Source organism: Meleagris gallopavo, chromosome 6 (assembly GCF_905368555.1).
Source record: "Meleagris gallopavo chromosome 6, MGAL_WU_HG_1.1, whole genome shotgun sequence".
NCBI lineage: Eukaryota > Metazoa > Chordata > Aves > Galliformes > Phasianidae > Meleagris > Meleagris gallopavo.
Genome location: NC_139409.1, coordinates 43533265 through 43557574, shown reverse-complemented (window position 1 = coordinate 43557574; position 24310 = coordinate 43533265). Strand labels below are relative to the sequence as shown.

The window sequence follows — 24310 nt, the reverse complement described above, 5'->3', positions numbered from 1 at the left end:
CAGAGGAGAGCCACTAAGATGATCAGAGGGCTGGAGCACCTCTCCTATGAGGAAAGGTTGAGGGAACTGGGCTTGTTTAACTTGGAGAAGAGAAGGCTCATTGTGGCCTTCCAGTATTTGAAGGGAGCGTATGAACAGAAGGGAGAACGGTTGTTTACAAGGGTGGATAGTGATAGGACAAGGGGGAATGGTCTTAAACTGAAACAGGGGAGGTTTTGGTTAGATATTAGGAAGAAGTTTTTCACACAGAGGGCGGTGAGGCACTGGAACAGGTTGCCCAAGGAGGTTGTGGATGCCCCATCCCTGGAGGCATTCAAGGCCAGGCTGGATGTGGCTCTGGGCAGCCTGGTCTGGTGTTTGGTGGCCCTACACATAGCAGGGGGTTGGAACTGGATGAGCATTGTGCTCCTTTTCAACCCAGGCCATTCTGTGATTCTATGATTTAAATTAGTTTATAGTTTTTAACAGTTCAATATATTGTGTTCTGTCTTTGTTCTGCTTCTGTTTCTTGCTTCTTCTTTAGGTGAGAGATGCCATTCTTTTTTTAAATAAGATTTTTAGGGGAGATTTTTTCTTTTAAAAAACTACTGAAGCTACTTAAGTAGCTTAAACTACAGTAAGATAAAGAAGGAGGAATAATATGAAATTAGTATTTATTTAATGAATAGGTTGATGTTCAAAGGCATACAGTGCTAACTTCTAACCTTGAAGGTGTACAGTTTCCTTCACTAGAGTGTATTCCAGCACTCACCTAGGCAAAGTACACACAGTTAAAGTGATAAAATAAAGGGGGAATGCTTCTTCCAGAAGGGACTGAATAAATTTTGTTTTGAACCTGCAGCTTCACCCCACCTTCAGCTCAACAAACCTAACACTGCTCAGAAACTTGCAAGCTCTTCGGTTTTCTGACCTCAGATGACTGTGAGTCTGAGAGGAAGATAATTTTCTGCTTTGGTTATAGACCGGGAAATGCATGCAGTAAATCTCAGTTAAAATTGGCTTGGGCTTAGTAAGCAACAAGCAGCATGTAGACTTTACATTGAAATTCTAAAAAAAAAAAACAAAAAAAAAACAAAAAAAAACAATAAAAAAATCAAATTTCTGACCAATGCTAATTATACCTCATATAATATTTCATGGTTTACTAGTTGTAGTGGAAATGACTTTGGACACTAATGTTCTTTAAATGATTTATTTTGAATAAGATCTGTTTTGCTCAACTGTCTTGAGATGATTCCCTCTACACTTTGGATTTACTTTTGTCAGCAAGTAATGTGTGTGCCATCATATACTTCAGATGTTACCCATTGTACGGCATTTATATTGAAAAAACGATGTGGCAATGTGATTATTTCTTTGGGACATTCATGAAACAACTTTTTCTTAAAGTATGGATTGCAGTGAAGGAGCTCTGCAGTGGAGGAAGGCCTCTTTTCACCTTGTATGTGTTGAAAGGGCAAAATCTTCACTGATAGGGTTAGATAAAGATTTCTTATGGTGCTTCTGCAAAAGCTGATATGATGCCCAGCTATAACTGCAAGGCACTGAGCAGGATTATGTAGGTTATAACATAGATTGCATGGGTCTGCTGGCAGTAAGACTCATAAAGACGAGTTATTTGGTGACACAACAAAAGATGTAATTACTAGCAGGTTTTTTTCTTCTCGGCTTTCTACTTGGAAAATACTGGAAACGGTGAAGTAGCTGTGCAAGGTGGAAAAGCTCTAGTGTTGAGTCTTGTGCTTCTAAAGCTGAGAACAGGTGAAGGGAAGGTGTGAAACACTTCAGCTGCAAGTAGCTGCGTTGAAAGAATATGACTCTTTCTCTGTCCCGTTTTATTAGTGCATAGGAGTAGTATTTCAAAGCCAAAGCAGTACAGTGTTGTGGAATTGTGTGATACCACAATGGCAACTTGTGCCTAAGTGAAAAGACACGTAGAACATTCTTATCTGCAGTGACGAAGGCGTTGGTGGGATCCTGATGTTGCACTTGATAGGCCCACAGCACATCTCTCCTTCAAGCTGAACAGTCCTACTGCTCTGGCCTTTCCTTGCTTGAAGGATCCTCCAACCCTTCTTCATCCCTGTAGTCCTGCCTACAAAGAGTTTGCCCAGTAAGTTCTTGCCTTGTTTCTACTGGTGGACCAGGGGTGGATATGGCACTTTCAATGCAGCCTTCCTAGTGAGGATTTTTCACTGCAGCATCAAGCTCTGATAGATATTTGTTGTACAATACTCAGTGTGGCCATTTGCATAACGTACTTTGCAGTGGAGCTCTGTGTCAAGCATAGGATCTGTTTAAAGTGCTACTTAAAGGGAAAAAAATAAAAAAAAAAAGTTTGGGTTTTTCCTCCCACCCTCATGTAATGCTAATCTTCTGCTGAGACTGCAAGTCCAAGCAGCTTAGGTTTCATGTGAGTGACTGGGAAATGTACTGCTCATCCTCTATTCTTCTGTTGATGCTCTTGTCTGCCATAAAATGCAGAAATGTTGCTGGCAGTTCTTGAAAAGCATTTCATTTTGTTTATTGTTTTTGTTTCTTTTTGTGTGTTTTTTTTTTTTAACTGTTAAATTCAATAATTTTTTTCAATATGGAAGGTTTAATTAGATTGAGACCAGGCTGTAAGTAGTATTAAGATTAGTGTATTATTCAAACAATACCCATTCATGTATTATAAGCCTAAGATTTCCTGTTACAATGTGTTAATTTGTTGAGAAAAAGTTTTCTAAGGAATTACATTATTCACTGATGTCTCTGAGAGCTTAAATTTCACATTCAGTTTGATATTTAGTAAAGAAATATTAGGAATGAAGGCAAACTGCCTTGTGTCAGTTATTTCAGCTAAGGCTGGAAGTTATTTTAGACTGGTAAAATGTTTTGGTGTCTTTTTTTTTTTTTTCCATGCTACTCCTTCTCTAGAGAATTTGCTGTTGTATATTTCCAATATGCTTAATCTGGACCTACTGAAAGGAGACATTTAAGCACTGTTTATAAATATTTATATACTCCTCTGATACTCCCGGATCAGAGGTGATTTAGCAAAGTGAAGAAAAATGATTTCCTGAGGGAAAACAAAACCAAACCTGAGTTCCTTGGAGGTTAATAGGATATTGGAATACACACAGTGAGTTCCCTATGTTTTTATTTTCATGGTTTTGTTTACACACAGTGTCTGGTGACTCTAAAAGTAAATAGACATGAAATGAATTCTTTGCCAGCCCACAAGAGGTAGGGGGCTGCCCACATAGCCCAGGATTTAGAGTGAATTTCCCCCTTCTGATGTACTTTCACAGTCAGCAGCTGAATTGAAGGGATGTACAGGAAGCACACAGTTTGTGTATACGGCTATACTGTCTGGAACTCTTGATGCCAAGTAGTATTTATCTCTTTCATACAGTATAAGAACTTCTGTTTGTCCTTAAGTATTATATACGTTGCGAGGAGCTCATAACAGACTTGCCAAAATGATGTACTCTTTCTGAAACTGTAACTTAACGTGGTGAGGGGCACCTTTGTGATTGCCCAAATAACTCTATAAATCAAATTGTGGGAATTACTACTGATAGCTGAGTTTGCTAACATTAGACTCAATTGATAAGGTCATGAGGAAACAACTCAGAACAAAGTGATTATTAATGAAGTAAAGGTACTGTGTTCCTTTAGCTCAGACTTTATAGTGCCTTCAGTTTGCATGTAAACTTGGCTACTTTTTTTGCTCCATTGCCTTTCACAGGAACGGGAAATAATGATGTTGTGGTGGTAGTGACTTCTAAATCTTCCAGTTATTCTGGGAAATGCATTTGAAATGTATATGCTCACTTTTTTTTGAGGACATCTTAAAATAATTCCTGATCCTTAGTTGCTAGTAGAAACCATTTGTGATTATTATTAAAAAAAAAAAAAAAAAAAAAAGTTCTTGGTTCATGCACAGTCTCAGAGGTTGCATTTTGCAAACCGCTAGCATAAAATCTTAAGAAATTCTTCAATCTCATTTCAGTTCAGTAGTTTTAATGCATTTCTTGTGGAGGACAACATTGCAGTCTTCCCTCAACACTTAATACCACAAATACTTACCTTTTGCATTTCTTCTTAAAACTGAAGGCAATTGCTTTCAACGTGTGTAACTTTAAAAATTTTGCAGTGAATCATTTTCTTCTCCAATATTGATGATAGCTGTTTTCTCTTTGTTGAAGAGATGTGATTTCAGCTCGTGGGGATAAGTACCAGTTCTTTCAATGTATTTTATTTTTATTTATTTATATATATTTTTTTTACTGTTTCTGATTTCAGGTATTCCTTCATAGTTGTTAGTATCCAGGACAGAGTGTACGATGGGCAGAAAACTGGATCTTTCTGGCTTGACTGATGAAGAAGCAGAGCATGTGCTTCAGGTGGTTCAGCGAGATTTCAGCCTTCGTAAGAAAGAAGAAGAAAGGCTGAGGTAAGATTAAAAACACTGTTGAAAACATTGGTATTTTTGGATCACTACATGCTGGTTTTTGGGAAGCTGAAAAACAAAGATGCTTTGGTTTGTTGTCTGGGTATACTTTGAATAACTGGGCTGATATCTTGTAGTTTGACCTGTAGTTGTTAAGGATGTAACTTCTGTGGGGGGAAAAAAACAAAAGGCTTAGTTGTGCTCTATCTAACAGCTGTTTGACTGCCAGAAATAGCAGAGTTAAGCTACTACACCAATATTTACCTGGGAAGTTGCTGAACCAATCGGTGAGCAATAGCTTGGAGCAGTCTATATACTATTAAATTTCAACCAAGATGCTCACAGCCTCATAAAGCTCATCCCCTTTGTTCTGAGTGGGCATGGCACAACTTCGTCCTCAAAGATATCTGACTGTGGGGGAACCAGGGGCACCTCAGACAAAGCTCACACAGACCCATTCAATACACTCCACACACATTACTCCTCCTGACTACTTGCCACTCCTGTTTGCAAAGAAAGGAAGAGTGGAGATGACCATGTCTGTGCAATTTTGTGGTGTTCTGTGGTTAATAATCATTCCTTCACAGGGGCAGTAAACATCCTAGCTTCTTTGCATTGATCCAGTTATTGCATAGTAATTTGTTGATGTCTTTAGTCTGTCCAGGCCTAATCCACAGGAATAGTCTCTTAATCTCTGTATGTCTAAGTAGTGGTTGCCTTTAATGTGACCATCAACTTCTGTTTGTGTTAAGAAAATTAATTGTTTTCTATAGTTAAAGTTCTAGTTACAGTTATAGTTCTCTGTCCTTTATTCACATACATTGTCTACATGCTGAGATCTGAAGATGAAGAAGCTTTACCCATCTCTTTCCCCAGAGTAAGCAGTGACACATTATCCACTGTGTTGAGAAGCTTTGTGTTCAGGTTACTGACAAAAAAAATGATTGCAAGCAGAAACAACCCCGAATAAAGCAAATGAGACTAGTTGCGAGGTAGCTTTCTCAGCCCAGGGGCTTCTGTATGTGACAAGGAGGACTAATGGCAGAGGCATGAATTAATAAATGCACTACTTTTCTTGTAGCTTCAGTAATACTTCCTTGAATTCTTATTTTTTTAATACTTCCTTTAAACACTTTCTTTTCCCCACCCGGGATTGTCTGAAGTCCCTATTTATAGTTAGCAAATGTGCATTCCCTTACACCACTACTATCACAGTTATGTTTCTTTATCATTTGGCACCAAGCTGAAGTCAGCAGAGCCGAAGTGCACCTAGTTTCATATTTAAGTGCAGTGGGGAGCTGAGCAGAGTACTTCCTTTGTCACGTATTTTCTGTTAATATTTTCTGAAACTACTTGGAACATCAGGAACAAGAAAGAAGACTTGCAGCATAGGCCTCATTCATTTTTTGCATGCAATGCAAGTTCTTGCTTGTTCTTCTGCAGGGGAAAAAGGTCTAGATGAGGATGGTACACAGAAGTGTTTATCTTTTTTTACATGGGTTGTACTGATCATTTTTTGGTTACCCTTCACAACAAAGCCAGGAAGGGTTATAGACAGAGCTTAGGAAGGGTGGATAGAGGGGCTTTCTCTGACTCATTTGTGTGGCTGGGTTTATTCTACCAGATAAGCACTCTGCAGTTAGCAAGTTCTGGGCACGTTGCCTGTTTTGTACAACTAGATCTTATAGCAAGAAGAGGAGGAAGGCAAAGATGATGTTGGGTGCCCACGGAAAACTGATCAGAAAGATTTTACTCTTCTAGCCTGAGATGAAAACTTCAGTAAAATGCTACTAGAACTGAAGTTTGTCTTAGCTCCTGAGGGATGTTCTTAAGGTAATAACACTTTACTGCCTGTTTCAGAGCTAATATACCAGTGTTATTTACAGAATTGCAATTGGTTGCATGTTAAATTAGTTTCACAAATTTCTCTGAACAAAAATGGCATAACGAGTGTGTGGAGAAAAGTTCTATATTTTTGTCTGGATAGTTCTATAGGTCCGTTTCAAATCAAATGTGTGACCTTAAACAATAGATAGCAGTTCAACTGCTGGCAAAATTTGACTTGATATATCTTTTGAGAAGGGTTGTAACATTACAAGCCACCAATTTAAGGATGTCTGGGGGGAGTCAAAGGCCCTTACTATTTTATTTTATTTTTTTAATATTTTAGAGTAGAACTTGTGTGCATACTGTTCTCTTCCCAGTAATATGGTTTTGTCATATTTTACATGAGTGCTATGTAAATACTAAAGTGAAATGTAACACATCCATACTGATCATCTGCATTTTTATTTTTTTTTTCTGCAAAGCTGTGTTGAGTCTCTCTGCAGTGAGGAATTTTAGCAGCAGTTCTCAAATTTATATCTTTCTTCCCACTTAGTGCTGGTGTTATCAGACAGGCTCTTGTATGTTTTGTGAAAAATCAGTTGGGTAAAAATAGTAAGATAACAATAAGATAACTGCATATAAATAGCTAGCGATTAGTGTGGTTGATTTGTCATGCTTTGCTGCTTCCTATCAGTGCAGTTTCTTTTTCTTTTTTTTTTTTTTGCTATGGCTCCGTCTGATATCAGATTAGTAATATTTACTGTTCTTTCTTGTTTGTTCACCCATAATCTTTCTATTTTGATTGTGTTGGTTCTGTTCTTTGGCAGTAGTGTTATATTTTTATTTATTCCAGTGTTGTTATAATCATTCAGAGCCATTTAGGCTAAAATTACAGCTCTGACTTCTAAATAGGCAGTCTTAGTTTTCTGTGAAGCAGTTGACGCAGGCAAACAAGGAAGGTCTGGAATAAATAGGAAGATGATTAGGTTGAATTGCTTGGCAAGTACTCTCAGCATTGGGCTGTGATGGTACAGCCTTGTGCACTTCACCTCTGTTATAGAAAACTACGCAGGCTGTCTGTTGGCTATTGGGATATTAGTTACTGGAGATTCCTCTGAGGGTAAACTTACTGGACACACTACTGGTTTGTTTTCTCATGGCCAATCTGTTTTTAGTCTTTAATTTCATGCTTTGCGTTCCTGCAGTGTGTCAGTCAAGGGGAAGATTGGACTGTTCTCTGAGGTTTGAATTTCTCATGTCTGGCTCTTTATAATTTCTGTATTATATCTGCACTTTGCTTTTTTTAACAGAGACAGCAGAGGAGAGCTTACAAGGGTCTGTAAGGCTGAGTGTTTATTTGTGAGATAGGCCTCTTTGCACAAATAGATGTGTAAAAGAGATTGCCACCTTTCATTTGTTGCCATTTACTGCCAGTGTATTCAGTCTTCCGGATCATGGAAGTGTGTCATGGTTCTCTCCCCTGTCATGAAATACATCCCTCATTTGTTTTTTTTTTTTTTTTAACAGGTTGTGTTATATTTGTTTTAAATGTGCTAGTCCAGTTGTTTCAGATTAGGACTTCTGTGAAGCAAGTAAGATTGGGTAAGTTTTAAATATGAAGTGAGATTATCATTTTACCAGAAGGAAAAATGATGGGTGTTCCCAACCTGCTTATGAAAACAGTAGTCCATGCAGACTGATTGAAGGTCAGCTGCACTAATACTGAATTTAATATTCGAAACAGGTGTAAAATGAGAAAAGGCAGAGGGGTGGGAAAGGGACAGGCATAGGAGAGGTTCAGTGAGGCAGGAACCTCTGGGTGCTGAGCAAGGACTTTTCTGTCAGTAGCTGCTTTGCTTTTAGAAAGCTGTTACCTAAGCCACATAAGTTGTGTTCCTATAACCACTGGCCATCACTGTACTGAATGCTGAGTAAGTCATTTGTGTGGTGGTAGTTTTGTGATTAGCCTTGGAAACTTGCACTGGACCGGTTTGAAAAGCATTTCTGTGGTGGTGGGGACATGGTTTTGTCTTATTTAAACCGTTGCTGTTAATCACCTGGGACAATGGATTTATGAGGAAAAATTACTGACCTTCTGGTACCATGCGGGCACGTCATCACAAGGTGTTATTCACTTAATATACTTGCGTGGAGTGACTGGAAAAGCATTAGGGAAGTGTTGCGAGTTATCTGTTATCCACAGGCTGAGAACATCTGCATGGTTTGCCTGATACAGTGTATTTTTTAGCTAGCTGGGAAAGATTAGCTTTGCTGTCTTCACTTATGCAGTTGCATTTTCAGCTGTGGTAAAGATGAACTTCACTGATTCACAATCAAATCATCAGCATTGGTTGGCTTGCTTGCTTTTTTGTAGAAAATATTAATACATGTGCTCACCAGAGGGCCTCCTACATTCTCATTGTTGCTATTTTCTCACATTCAGAAATTCGGTGAGGAATTAAAATAGAGCCTTGTGTAGAACAAGATTAAGAATTTAAAATTAAGAGTTGTTTTTTGCCTGTTTTCATCCTTCTGTTCCTTTCACTTTGCAGTTCCTTGGAGCACACATTAGACTTGTGAAGAGGCTTCCTAAGAAGCAAGTTCTCATACCTGGCCATATTGAGAAACCAGTTGGGATTCTATTTCTTGTGAGATTACTGTAGGCTTACGTGTATGCACAGTATGTGTCATGGGTCTTGTAGTGGATAAAATATAAAACTCCTTGCAACCTCTGTTAATAGAATGTTGTCTGTATGAGTCATATCAAACTGGCAAGACACCAAGCAGACATTTGGGTAGCTATCTGTTGATTCTGCTTATCAGTTCTTCTTCTTCCCTTCCTGTGGCAGATGTCTTAAATACCTGAATAAAACAAAATAAAGCTATCCTTCTTCCCACCTCTCCTCCAGTTCAAACAGAGCTGTTTTAAAGCAGTTTTCCTGGTCAGGAAGATTGGTTTCCTCCACAGGCTCCAGAATTTCAGTGTGTGAAATTCCGATCAATGCCTTCTTCAAAGTATTTTCCTAAGATCAGTCTGCCTCCCTTTCCTCCGGAACAGCCTGGGGAGACCACGAGGAGGCTTCTGTCCATTGCTTTGCTATCTTCTAGCAGGTAGGCACAGTTCTGCTTCCTGTGCCTGCAAATTAACCCCTCGAGGGATCTGCAGAGTGAGGCTGTGATATACCACTTTCTGCTCATTGGCTCTGGGGACAAGGCCACACACAGCACTAAGAAAAATGGTTAGCGCTCATTTATGAGCTGTACTGACACTTAATTTCTCTTCCCCATGGTTTAAAAAAGAAAAAAGCTTGGAGTGACTTACTCTTCTGAGAGAGGGTGTTCTTTGGTATTCTCATGTTAACACAGCTGCATACTTCTCCAATGCAGTGCTGTGCTAAGATGTCATAAGCTTTGTACCCATCTGTCTAAATTTATTTTTGAGTGCTATTAATGATTGATTCATCAGAACTGTAGCTGCAACTTAATGTTATCGTGTTTAAGACGTTAAATGGGATGGTACCACTTTAAGGGTTTGTTAACAAAGCTGTCTTGCTCTTAATCTTGTTTCTAATTATCACTGATTTTACTGTGTAAATGCTTCAGGGTGGAAAGAAATCTATTTCTTAGCTAACATAGAATGTCAGTGTTGGGTTGTCAATTATTTCATCTGTTACTGGTTACTCTGTGCTGTTATTTTGTAGCCCTCTCTAAACAGTGATGCTTCATATTTTAACAGAAATCCTTCAACAGTATTCTTGGTTCAGGCTAAGTTACTTAGGAAAAAATATTCATCTAGTGACCTAGATGAATTCTGAACAAAAGCCAAGTAGCTAATGGTAACCTTGGCTCCAAAATCAGTAAGGATGCACTTTCAAATGCATTTAGAAACTGTTGCTTGTCATTAATTTCCAGAAACATTGATCCGAGTATGCTGTTTGCTGCCAAATAAGTGCTGTGCTTGAAGTTATGCAAAGAAATAGGTGCCTCAGCAGTGGTGCAACGCAGCTATTCGTGTGCAGTGCTGCGGCGTTTGGTTTGGAGTCTGCATCTGCTCTTTCTGAGGTTTGCCCCACGCTCTCTGTGCTAACACTCCATGGTACTGGTGCAGCAGTGGGCTTCTAAGTGTGGTTACAATGCAGCCTTAACTGGGTGAGAACGCTGATGAACCAAGCGTCAATTAATACTTGTTTATGAAGAAGTGTGAAAAGGAAAACATTCCAGCGAGTCTGAGAGAAATTTGTGTAGTCTGTGCTGAACTGAAAGGATATGTGGGCATGCATTTAATAAAGAAGGCACCGTGAGGTTGCTGGGATGTAAAATTATTGCATGCTTTTTGTGGTAATTTGGCCTTCATCACAGGTTATGAGTAGTCAAATTAACGGCCATAGCTTCACTAAAAGGAGTGTGCGTGTCTAGTGATAATGAATAGCTATAATGTAAAATCAATATTTAATCTCAGATGTCTTCTGTATGAGGAGTCTAAGCTGTTAAACGTGACTTGTTAGAGTAATATCTCACCTGAGTAGCCCTGCAGCAGGAGGCAGAGATGCTCTTGAGTGTGGATTTCTGTCTGTACAGGAATCGCAGTGAAAATAGTTGCTGAAAATGCTGTTTGTTTTGTGTGCTTTGCATGGGAAGTGCTTCAGCTTTTTTTTTTTTTTCCTTCTGAAGAAGAAAGTAGATACTAATTTTATTATATATGTTACTCAATATTAATTTATTGGAAATCTCTTTATTAGTGCTAATCATGTGATTATTAAGTTTGGAAATGACCTCTAAGATCATCTAGTCCAAGTGTCCACCACCATCAACATTGCCCACAAAAGCATGTTCCTCAGTACCACATCCACGTGTTTCTTGACGACTTCCTGCTGTGACTCCACAACTTCCCTTGGCAGCTTATGCTGGTGCCTGACCACTCTTTTGGAGAAATTGTTTTTCCTAATATCCAACCTGAGTGCTAATTCATGGGAAGAATGTGCAAATGTCCATGAGTTGAAACAGGGAAAAGGAATTCACATGTCTTACAGGCTTTTAGGATGGTGTATTTCAGTCTCTCTGAATGCCATCAATTTCTGGAACCTGTTTTGGACATGAGAATGAGTGTTATAGACCTCTTGAGTTTGCACTCTCCATTGCCCGCTGAATTCAGAGCTGTTGGAAATTGTGAACTACTTTCTTTCTAGAAATGTCACAACGTTTGTCTAGAGGCAAGTTCAATTTTTGGTATTTATGAGCATGTTCATTTTCTGAGTTCAAAGAACTGCCAGATAACCTTGGGAGGAAAACAGACTTAACCAGAGTAAGGGGTATATTGGAGAGAGCTCAGCATTTTTCTTTCTAAATGAAACTGCTGAATATTTTCAGCCAAATGATAATGGGATTTACATGTGTGGGAGAACTACAAAGATGTCAAAACACTTTGTTAACACTTTCAAAATATTGCTTCAGAAGTGTCTTTTGAACATGCTTTCTAACTGTGGGTGCTCTTGTTGGTTGCACATGGAATAAAATAGGTTGACTTTTGTTACCTTTATGAAAATAATTTTAGAAAGTAAATATAAACTAACACGTATATCTTGTGCATTTGTAATATTTGAAACATGCTAACATCAGTCGCTGCCTCAACAGACAATGGTACAACAATTAACATTTCCCAAATCACTGTCATAATGGGTACTACCTCAGTATGTGCTTCTACCTTACTTATCATGATTGCGGGGTAAGGTAAGGAGCTTCATGTTTACGTCAGAGTAGTAGTATGAATGTGGGCAGTTATTAGAGAGTGATCCTTCTCATTGTACTTGAACATGAGGTAACCTTGTTGAGTTACTGGTGCCCACGTTTGAAGCTGGTGTGTATTTGACTCTGTGTCTGAGGTTAGCGAAAGTCTTTGAGCTTTACCCCAGGGAAGACTGTAGCAGCCTGTTCCTTTATTTTTGATTGGAGCGAATTCTTGTTTGTCAGTGTATTCTTCTCTTGCTTTATTGGTTTAATTCTTTTACTCTGATGTTAGTTATGACTTGTGTGTAGGTTGCTCCAAAAGTAATGCCTCCTGTTTACTTCCATGGAAACTACAACAGGTACAAAGAGCACAATGGCGCTATTTGACAGGGCAAGTTCTGAGCTAAAGACTGTTTTTTCAACACAGTCACCACTATTTGCTATGTGTTTTCACTAGCAATGAACAGGAGGCCATGCTTGTAAAAATCTCCATGGCTGTCTGGAACATAATTTGTCTTTCCAGTCAGTGTTGCCACTGCTGAAACGCACCACTCACTGGTATCCACACCCACTGTTTGGTCTCCTTAAACATTCAGCAAGTGCTGATCGATGTCAGTGGGTGCCATTTTTCCTGCATGGAGAAATTCAGTTCCACATCTTTGCTTCATCTGTACTTTCATGTCAGACAGCATTCTGTCAGACTGCTCCTCTGCTTCCATCTGTCACATGACAACAACATGTAATGGAATATTGATGGGAAGATTCAGTCTCTACTACCATACCACTAACATCTTCCTCCAACAGTATGAGCCAATGTAATAAAACAGGAGCCATTACTTTTGGAGCAGCCCTCATGTAAAGTTTTCCTGAACGCAGACGAGTGTAAACGTGCTTTCTTTTTCATTCTGTGGTACTTACCAAACTTTAAAATTATTTTATGTTTTCACTCTTGACTTCTGTCCAAATTTCATGAAGAAAAATATATGAATCTCTGTAAAGCTGGTTTACAACAGGATTAGTATCTTAAGAAATCATGCTGGATTGGAACTGTCTTTGGAAGTGGTGTTGCTTCGGTTGATGGAAAGGTATTAGCTGTAATATCTCTTAAAAACTTGATTTTAATGGATTATAGACAAATAACCTGTATGACAGATACATAACATCTCCTTTTAGATAGGAGGCTGTAATCTGAGTAGTACTGTCATTGATGAAGACATCTAAATTCCATAATGTATCATTTGTAAATATTGTCAATTGATTTGACTGCTCTGATATTACAGGTACCAGCAGTTAGTCTGAGTGGAACATAGGTTTGTATTTCAGTCTTCTTCATCTAGATGATTAAGTATAAACTTACTTCCTCATTAATTAAAAGTAGTGTGAACTTGTCATGTCATTCAGTCTCTTGTGAACTGTTCTGTGGTGCGGACATAAATCTAATTGGCCAATGAGCAGCTTTCTTCAATGATAGGTGATGAGTCAGTGTGAAACGGAGAGTGGATTTAAGTTTGAAAAGGAACTCTTAAGCAATCTGCATGTCAGTCCAGGACTGGTGGACTATCTGTGCTCAGCAGGGACAGTACCGTATCCTGACCATTGTTTTTCCTTCCATCATTTGGACATTCATTTCTTTTACCTTTTAAAATGTCACTTCTGGTGTTCTATGCAACTCTACTGAATCAGCACAACCATGCTGGCTTCAGAGTGCCAGAACAGGTAAGAACTGGAGGACGGCCTTGGGAGTAAGAGATTTATTGCAAGTTAAGCATGCCTATCCTTGTGTTCCATGAACATGGGCCCAACTTTTCATTTTGGAGAGATAAAACTGGAGATCTGGACACTAAGCTTGGAGTCTCTCAAGTGGCCCGATTTCAGGGAGACTGGACAACTAGATTGAATTACTATTTGTGTGTCTAGAACAGATTGAAAGGCTATCTTTTGGGTGGCAGGCCTGTCAGCTGGCTGCAACAAAGATTTTCTTGGCTTAGAGTAAGTTAGTTGTCCATTGAATTGCTGGAAAATGTCCTCTTAATGTTCTTAGTGAGTCTAAGAGGGCAGAGTCTTTAAATTCATATTTGACAAACTCTTAATTTATTTGCAGACTGTTATTTTTATCCTGTTGCATTCTGAATAAAAATGAAGACAGAAGACATGTTAGCGCAGGAGAGAATAATTGTTCTTTCAAATCAAACAAAATACTACTCTCGTCCTTACCGCAGTCTATGAGGCTCTGAAAGCATTCATGCATTCATCTGGACAGCAGTTCTCTCAAATTTCATTTGTCTTTAATCAACTGGGGAAGCAGTTCAGGCACTGCGGCGAAGCTGGTAATGTAAAAAGATGCAGAAGCTCCTTTAATCAACGTAGAACTCAGCTTCGCTTCTCAAGAGAAATATCCTTCACAGGAGGGCTGTGTTTTGACCCACCTGTCCCTGGTTAAGCTATTGGCATTGGCACTTTCTGACTGTGTGAGTGGTCTGAAAATTCTCCCCAGTGCCAGGTGTGCTGTAGCTGTGGTATAAATAAGGTGCACCTCAGAGGCAGCAATGACTTCTGCTGGGAATAGGAACTGGAGCTCCTGGGGCTCAGCTGTTATGCTGTTTTTTCAGAGACTATTTGGCAGGGAATTCCTCAGCACTGCCTCCGAATCAATTGGCAGAGGAAGCAACGTTGCAGCAGGGGAGCGTGGCTGATATCATCACTTTGAGCAGAAATGATGATCTTAAATGCCTTGTCCTGGTATTGCAGGAATTGGTGTTGTAGCATCAGTTACTCCTCACGCTGCAGTAGTTAATGCTAATCTTAGTAAAGCAGCAATACATTGCTGTAGTGTGTGTGAACAGTCAGGTATTCTGGAAGCAACTGTGATGCTTCTTTTGATTCAGTGGGAAAAGAGTCTTGTAATCCCAGTATTTGCTGATTGCTGCAAAGAGTAACTTCAGAGGTTTTACAGAACATGGCAGGTACATCTTTGATGTGTTTGCATTTAACTTGCTCAGTGTGGTGGGATTTTCCTTTGATTTGTTTGCCTCAGCAATTTACAACACTTTGTAATGGTGATAGGGGTTATCTGAGACAAGGGAGATTAGGAAAGGAGAGAAGGAGAAGGAGGAAGAAAAAAATATCACAGAAAGCGCTATTATCCAGTCAAATCAGAGCCTGATATTTTTTTTTCTTGCTTATGTTTTCATGGCTTGTTTGCTCCTGATATGATTTATGAATCTAGCTCAGTTGGCTTTGCATGGATAAAACACCTCTTTAGTCTTTGGAGTTTTTGGTCACTCAAGCAAATGCTTTCATTTTAGCTAACAGTAGATAGTGTAGAGTGTTACAAATCAGGATGTACTTTGTCTTTCTGAATAGTAAAAACCAAATAATGGGGCACTATGACTGCCAGGATACATCGGTGTTTAAGTCTTTGCATTTTGGCAATCTGGGCATATCTCACACTAAACATGGTAGATGCTGAATGTATAGTGAACCAGACTGAAACAGCTTGTCTTAGAGATGCTAATGGAAATGAACTTTTGTGAAGTGGTTAGCAACGAGGTGACAGAAATCGTAAGCGCTGTATCACTGTGTGTGCCACCAGTCTTGAGAAAACAGATCCTTCACAATTAAGTTGTGACTAGAAAATATATCATGGATTAACAGAAGTTAGATTTTATCGTTGCCATTTCCTGAGTAAAACATCAAATACCTTGTGTTAAGCTCAGTTACGATTATAACTTGTTTTTTGGACTTAGGAATGCTGAAGGAAGTTTGAAGACATAATAACTTCCCAGGCCTCTTGAGTAATTTACGTAGGGGACAGATTAATTCTGGTCCTCTATTACTGGTGAAGATTGTGGTCTTCCCTGAAAACATGTGGAATTTAATAAAGCGATGATTAAATAACACCTTTGATTCCTTGATATCCCTTAATAGTTGTAGTATAGTTCAAAAACTATATTGTAATCTTGAATGCTATTTAAGAAGGGCCCACGTTATTTGCACTGTGCCTTCTAATGAGCTGTACTGACTTGGTAGAGATGGAGGACAGCCTTTTTCTGTGTTAATAATAAACCCTTTGGCTGCATAATAGACATTATTGGTTCATTTCCACCATTACTTCCATTTAAGATTTCTCTGCAGTGGAGAGAATAACCTAAATTAGAAAGCTGAGTTAAAAATAAGCCTGAAACAGAGAATCATACTGGGATGATTTGCCTATCATCTTTGATTGCATGGGGTTATGTAAGTAGCTTTCAAAATAAAGGTATTGTGGTGTATGTCACTAATGCTTTGGAAGGCTTGTTTTTAAGGAACTTATTTCTCTAGAGAAGAATTTGGAGGAGGTTTTTTCATTTGATTCAAACACTGAATAGATTTGCCTCCTGATACATACATGAATATACACGCTGTAAGAGTCGTCTGTCTTTTTCAACTCCTTTCATTTTCAAGCATTTTGTTGCTTTGCAAAAAGTTTAAAGTACATCAGGTGCTCATTTTCCTATCTGGTATGTAAGCTATTATTTATTGACGAATTTAGGTAATCATACCGAATATCTTTCCTTGAAATTGTATTTAAGGTTTGCTTTAATTTGTAACGAAATACTCAAAAGATTGCACATTATTGCAGTTCTGGAGTGTGAGACAATAAATAATCTATTTCTGTGGCCATAATAAACCGCATTGTGGTTCATTACAGAACATTTGGTTATGTCATTACTGTTTCCATTGCTGATCTCAGGAAGGGCAGCGTAATCGTTATTTTTAAACAAAGCTTGTACTTAGCACTGATGGTAGGTTAATAAAAAGCAGATTGGTTCCATGGCAAGAACAGTATGGCAGGTTACCAATTTACTCACATGTTTTTGTGAAATCTAGTAGAATTATCCCACGAACTCCCTGGAAGGGGAGCCTAGCACAGTGCCACTCTGCAAAGATACTCGTATGGTGAGCAGCCATCGTGAAATGCAGAACTGATTGATGTTTCCTGAAAACCAAAACCCAGTTGCCGCTGGCACACAGAACAGGGGCTGTAGGAATTTACTTTTTAGGCAGGGGAGCAATCTGATGCACGAAACTTGTCGCTGTACCTCTGGTATCTTGCTGCTTCTTTGGCTCATTAGGCATGGAGAGGGAGGAGAAAATGTGTATTTACCTCACTGATGTGAGTTGTTGTGTCTGCATAAATAATATAAGGTGGAGTCTTGAAGTTCCTACGTAAGGGGCTAAGATACAATCCCAAATTCCTGAGTGTCCTTGTCTTGGGAAAAGAGGAAGGTAGCTTAAAAGCCTGTGAATGAGAATTAGCAAGTTGCAGCAAGTATGATCATATTTAGCTAAAGGGGATCCTTTAGTGTTCTCCTGCTTCAAAAAGTGTAAATTGTAAAAGTGCTTATGTGAAGTTACTGTTTCTTGGTGTTCTTTTACCAAATGTGTTCCCTGTCCCCTTAATGCCAACTTTACAAACTAGACCATTGCTGTGAAAGTTGAATGGAGGTCTTCTAATTTCATGCCTTACTGCTCTCTTAAAGTCCCTGTAGCCTTGGAGAGATGGGAAGTATTGCCTGCACAGCCTTTTCATTGCTGGTAGGGTTGTATGATTGTAATAAGATTTTTTTTTTTTTTAAAGATATTGCACAAGAAGTAATAAAACCATCTGTGTTTCAATCTAGCAGTGTTGTTGTCTTCGGGGCTTCTGAGGGATAACAAGTTACATACTGATCTTCATCAAACAAGTGTGACTAGGAGAGAGTCTGCGGCTTAAAATAAGTAAAACAGTGGAGACTTGTTTCAGTTCAAGTTAGCATTTTTAAAGCCATCATCCCACAAACACATCTGTAATGCTGGAATTTTCACATTTTAGGCATACTGAATGTTTTATTTGAGCTCGTTGTTACAGTTGACTTTGTTTTTGTTTTCCCTGACTTAAATACAAATCAAATACAGTTTTCTGTGTCTGGTAGCTAAAATGAAACCAACCATGTCTAAGTGTTTAGCGTTAATTAGCGACTTGCATCTTTAGTAGTTGGAGAAATTTGGAATTACACTGGATTGCTCATCTATTTTTAATTGTCAATTGAAGGCTAATAATAATGGATTGAATGCATATGGTGGGCAGTACTCAGTTTTTTCCCTATTTTAGCCTGGTTTACAATAGTGTTGATGCAGAATCTGTCATTAGCTTCTGTTGTGAAGTTGTTCAAGTGAAGTAAGCTTGGAAGGATTTTGCCTGCTGATGTTCATCTTTGTGCTAGTAGCCAACAAATGAACAAAGAAGACAGACCCATCTGACATTACAGATTGTACTATAAATACTTTGGCTTCGTGTTTTCTGTTTGTGAACTCATCCTGAGAGTTTGGTAAGCAAATATGCAAAATGTGGCTTCTGCTTTTTGTATTTCTGAACACTGACTTTTGACTGTGATTGGTAATATTATGTCCACAATAAAATATCTATACAATTTGCAATGTTTTTGTAATGAAAATCGCAACTACTAACTTGTTTGAGTTTAGAGTGTCTCTGTTAACTGTGGGAATTTCTCATTTCATCATATAGGTTTATTTTATGATTAAATATAGCCTATAAAAATCAAATTTTTGAAAGATATAGTAAGAGAAAGCGATGTTTTTGGAGGTCTTATTTTTGTAGACCAAAGAGTGCACTACTCCTCCTTCCTTTTTCCTCCCACTCTCTCCTAGATGCGCAAGGATGACATTACTTCCTTCTCTGCTGTTTGAGTTGGAAGCTTCCTATATTCCTACTATGGACAAATGTAGTATTTATACATCTGGAGTATACCTGTACCCAAAGGACAAAGTGCTTGTTATTTACTTACTGAACATAGCAATGCAGTATAATCGTATTGACATCTGACACTGAGGCAGCATTTCAATGTTCTGTGTAGTTGTCCCCTATAGATAGATGCAGGGGTTCTTACCTGTCTAGGGGTTAATATTGTAACAGCTTTATTGCTCATGTGAAAAGGAAAGCAACTTTAGATGACTGAAGTCTTTATCGTCACCAGCAAATGGACTTTTAAAGTTTATCTGCTTATATAAAGAAATGGTTTACAGCTCTGCAAAAGGTAGTTAAAATCCTCTTACTGCTCTGGCAGTGCAAAGGCATCCACTTGAATGCTCTTGAAGCATTGCCATGGTCAATTTTCCATCCTGACAGGAAGAGGAGAGCAACCAATCTCCAATCCAAAATGCTGTTCCAGAAGGAAATCACAGCTCTGTTCAGTCAAACATGTCTTCCTGTAGTTTGTGCCAGCTGGTCTGGCATTGTTTCTTTAACCCTCAACACTCAACAAATAGTGATAAAGAATTTGAGAAAATAGTTTGTCATAATGAAGAGATAGGAGAACCTCTCGCCTGTTCTCATCAGCGATGTGATGTTGAGACCACTTGCGGAAGAGAGGCCTTTCTTTCAAAGCTTTTGGTTTTCTTTGCAGATTAAGTTGCGGTTGCAATGAGTGGAAGATGTAGGTGGTATTCTGTAAGTGCATCAGTATACTTTTGTTTGTAGCTTTTGTTTGGGAGAATACCTGCTGTAGGCACTGAAGGCAGCCAAGCCTGAAGTCAGTAAGTAGCACTAGGCCCTACCAAGCTGACATACAGTCTCAAGGCTGAAAGCAGTGTATCTGTCCTTGTGGAGCAGTACGGATGTGACTGTGTTGTTTCTGTAGTCAGGCAGACATGTTGTGCCTCTCAGTGTGCTCCAGTGTAGATACAGTCCTGTCAGGAACATGTACAAAGTACATGGAAAAATTGGCCTTACAACTGAGAGCCACTTGCTTCTGTAATGTTTCCCCATAGATATATTAAAAGAAGTTCAGTCATGCAGTCTCGTCAGCCCAGGTATTGAAGCTGCTGCTTGTTCTCCAGTGAACAGTTTCTCAAAGGCCTTTGATTAAAGTGATAGGTACAGAGTTCCTTTTATTTGTTTTCTGAGTTATTTATCTTTTCCTTAATTCATAAGTAGCATTCTCTACTATGTGTGTAAAACCTGTATTACTTGTCCCTTGGAGGTGTGTGTTATTGGTCTATGATAAGTAGGACTTTGTGTCTTAGGAATTTGTATTTCATCTTTCAAAAATACGCAGAATATGAAAATATAGTGCAGATTTCCCATTGTGTTATCTTGTTCCTATGAAAGCTACAGTGTGTCACAGTTTTAAACAACTGACTTCTGATTTGCTAAAAGGGAACTTTGTTGTTAAGAATGTAGACACTAAACCAAGGCTGATGTTTTTAAAAATGTTTATTTTTGCAAGCAGCATATGCAAATTTCTGTTGATTGCTTCAGCACAATTAAATCTGACAGCTGTAGACCACTCCTTTAACTAAAGGGTCTGACCTCTACAGCGTATTAGGAATGTCATTTTAGTTTGGTGGACTTGTCATGAGGTAAAATCAAAGTAATGTGATGATAAATTGTGTCCAGTATGTTAAGCTAGTAAGTATGTTACAGCAGCCTGGTGCACAGGTCAATCTCTCTGTGTTACTTAAGGTTTGTAAAATCCCCTGTAACAGGTTTAATAGTGCTTGTGGGACCAGAGGTGACAGAGGCATTCGTCAGAGGGAATTTCAAGGATGCGTTGTTTTGGGACAATGGGCTTAATCACAGCTGTGTAACATTCCCTGCAACTGCTCTTTTTTAAGCCAGATTTTTTTTACAACACCTATTCCTGTAAAAGATTTTTCTAGGAGAGTTTTGTGGTTACCACGGTACAGTATTTCACAAGATAAAGACAATTTGCACACTTCAGAGATGTCAGTGTAATTCCTTTTATTTCAATTTCTGTCTGTTACTACAGCAGTGCTGCTTTGACCTCACATCTTCAGATACTCAAAAATTCTTCAGAAAAGTCATGTGTACTACGTATGTCTCATTCTTCCCTATCTCTGGGTTTGTCTACCTCTCCTACCTGCTTGTGGTTTTACAGCTTTCTTTGTGGTGCTTTTTGACATGACTGAAGGAGCAGAAAGATGCTGAGCCTGACTAAGAGCTAGATGTACCTTTCCTACTGTAGCCCAAGGACAGCTCTGTGATACAGCCTAAAAAAAGTGTTTCATTTCAGTGTGAAGTTGGCTGTCCTCTTCACTTTCATGTATCTTGTGCCAATCCAGCATGGCTTTAATTTTACTCTGCCTGAGGGGCATCTGAGGCAGAGGAACTGGTTTACTTTTGAGTGTCTTAGGCACGCTCTGAAACTAACAGCACATCAGTCACGCTGTGAAGCCCAGTCTGGCTCTGAACTGAACCTCTGAACTGGAGGTCTCCCAGCTAGTTACTGACCATTTATACAGGAATTTGAAACAGGACAAGACTGTAGTAGATTGAGGAGAAGGTGGCAGAAGACCTTCATGAGTGAGCAAGGAGCTAACAGAGAAACTGAAATGGAATAAGGAAGTTAGTGAAATGTGGAAAAAGGGTCTAGTCACTTGGAAGAAGTACAGGAATGTTATCTGGGCAAGCAAGGGTGCAAGTGGAAGAAAATGTTATTGGGGTAGTAAACGTGGATTCACCAAGGAGAAATCATGCTTGACCAACCTGATAGCCTTCCAAGATGTCATGACTGGCAGGGTAGATTAAGGGAGAACAGTGAATGCTGTCTATCTTGACTTCAGCAAGGCTTTTGACGCAGTGTCTCACAGCATCCTCATAGGTAAGCTCAGGAAGCATAGGTTAGATGAGTGAAACTCAGTGGTGCAGTGCAGTTGGAGCCCTATAGCAGCTAGCACTGTTCCCCAGGGATTGGTATTTTGTGTGATCTTGTTTAGCATATTCATCAGTGATCTGGATGGGCAGTAGAATGAGCAAATTCGTTGGTGATGCGAATTTGAAAGGAGTAGCTGACACAGCAGAAGGCTGTGCTGCTGTTCACTGAGACCTGCGCAGGCTGGAGAGTTGAGCAGAGAGGAACCCTATATTATTAACCTTTATTATAAGGTTCAACAAGGGCAAGCGTAGTATCCCGGGGACCAGGACCTGGGGACAAATAACTACATGCATCAGTACAAGTTAGGGGCTGACCTGCTGGAAAGGAGCTCTGTAGAGAAGGACCTGGGTGTCCTGGTGGGCAAGAGGTTGGCCACGAGCCAGCAGTGTGCCCTTGTGGCCAAGAAGGCCAAAGGTATCCCACAGCACATTAAAGGGAGCATGGTCAGCAGATTGAGGGAGGTGATCCTCCCCGCCTGCTCTTCCATTGTGAGGCCATGTTTAGAATACTGTCCCCAGTTCTGGGCTTCCCAGTTCAAAAAAGACAGAGATCTCCTAGAAGCAGTCCAGTGGAGGGCCTCAAAGGTGATTGAGGGCCTGAAGCATCTCTTATATGTGGAACGGATGAGAGACCTGGCACTGTTCAGCCCGGAGGAGAGAAGACTGAGAGGGATCCTATCAATGCTTTTAAATATCTGATCAGCAGGAGTCAAGTGGATGGGGCCAGGCTCTTTTCGGTGGTGCCTAGTGACAGAAAAAGCACAATGGGCACAAGCTGTAACATAAGAAATTTCACATGAACATGAGGAAGAACTTCTTTACTCTGAGCGTGACAGAGAACAGGCTGCCCAGAGCAGTTGTGGAGTCACCTTCTTTGGAGATATTCAGTAGCCACCTGGATGCTTTTTTGTATAACCTACTGTAGAGAATCTGCTTGAGCAGGGTGTTGTACTAGATGATTTCCAAAGGTTCCTCCCAACCCCTATGATTCTGTGATTCTGAGAAGAGACTGGGAACCAGTTTAAGCACCCTGGGCAATAACACTGATCCTTTTCTAATAGACTAGTCTAATAAACTTAGCTGAGTGCATGCTTGACCTGAGGAAAGCACCACAATTCTGGGTATACAAAGACTGTGCAAGGCAGAGACCTCTGCTTAGCAAGGATTAACAGGGTACGGTGACCAGGACTGAAGCCTCAGCCTTCCTGGGATTGTTTTTTTAGCTTCATGGATTTGAGTTAGAACACTGGCTTTTTTTTGAAATAAGCTTGTGTGTCTGCTTTAACAGAGGTTTGTTCTTCTGTTTGCTGTTTGTAGCATTAATAAAGCTGGAATTTGCAGGTATGAACTCTCTGGAACTGTGCACCCGTGGGTGATTAGTCAGCTTTAATCCTGTGTGGACCCTTCTTAAAGCACGAGATAATTATTGTTCCTGCCTTGGCCAATGCTGTTCTTGTGTTAAAACAGTGGGCACAATGCTTTTGAACTTTGGATTTTTCTTTATGCATTAAATAAATATGTGTCAATCAACTGTCAGCTCTATTTCTATTTTTATTATATGAACGCGAGTGTTTTTTGTGTGGATTGCCACCCTCCAAATTAGGAATACTCAGCTTAAAAAAAATGTTTCAATGGAGGCATCTGGCAGAAAGAGAGAAATTTTCAAGCCAGAACCATTTCTTTGAGATAATGGGCAAAGAATGACAAGTAAGTTTGGCTGTGTTAAGACTGCAGAAGGGAAAAACAAGGCAAGCGAGGTTCATGGTGCATACAAATGTATTCCTCTGGAACATCCTGTGTCTAGCTTTGGCACACTTAACACAGGTGCTAACAGTTAGAAAATGAGACAAAAAATTGGGATTATAATCCTAAAACAGTGTGAGGGTTTTTTGTGTTGTTTTTTTTTTTTTTTTCTGTTTAGGTGTTGTTTTTTTTTTTTTTTTGAGGGGGATCAGGTGTGCTGCTGCAACTGACTTCAACTGAAATTTTTTATCTCTGTTTTTCTACCTGCTTTAGTTCTATCCTATTTTGCTATCATGATAACTTCTTGTATCCTCTCTCACTCAAAAATCTCTGTATTGAAGGTTTTTTTTCTTGTTTTAACATTTACTGCATCAACATGCTGTCTTGTGAAAAAAAAATAAGGAAAATGCTGATTGGAAACTATATAATGCATGATCAGTTTCATTATGTTGTAAAGAAGTCTAAAATTTGAAAGTGTTACATCTTTTGGGGGTGTTTCTGTGTATGTGTGCCTCTGATCTTCATAAAGTGCTTTTATCACACTTTACACAACTGAAGTTGTTTTGGTCAGCATATCTGCTGCCTTGGATTTCTGCAGGGTAAACTTCAAACCGTTCAGGCCACTGGGATGGAGCTTAACAAGATCAAGTGACAGGTCCTGTTTTTTGGTCACAACAACCCCAGGTAACACTACAGGCTTGGGGTAGAGTGCCTGGAAAGCTATATGGAGGAAAACGGTCTGGGGGTGTGCTAGTCAACAGTCAGCTGAACACAAGCAAACTGTGTGTCCAGGTGGCCGGGAAGGTCAGTGACGTCCTGACTTGTGTCAGTAGCATGACCAGCAGGAGCAGGGAGGTGATTGT

The 24310-nt window shown here is 39.4% G+C and overlaps 1 protein-coding gene across 4 annotated transcripts in view; it reads left to right on the top strand.

The window, feature by feature from the left end:
- MYRIP (myosin VIIA and Rab interacting protein) overlaps positions 1–24310 on the top strand; it is a 201615-nt gene that overhangs the window by 8260 nt on the left and 169045 nt on the right. For all 4 annotated transcript variants that reach the window (XM_085226526.1, XM_085226523.1, XM_085226524.1 and 1 more), the window contains exon 2: positions 4291–4441. In XM_085226526.1, coding sequence (XP_085082652.1) covers positions 4332–4441 — 110 coding nt within the window. In that variant the 5' untranslated portion in view covers positions 4291–4331. The remainder of the gene's footprint in view (positions 1–4290; positions 4442–24310) is intronic.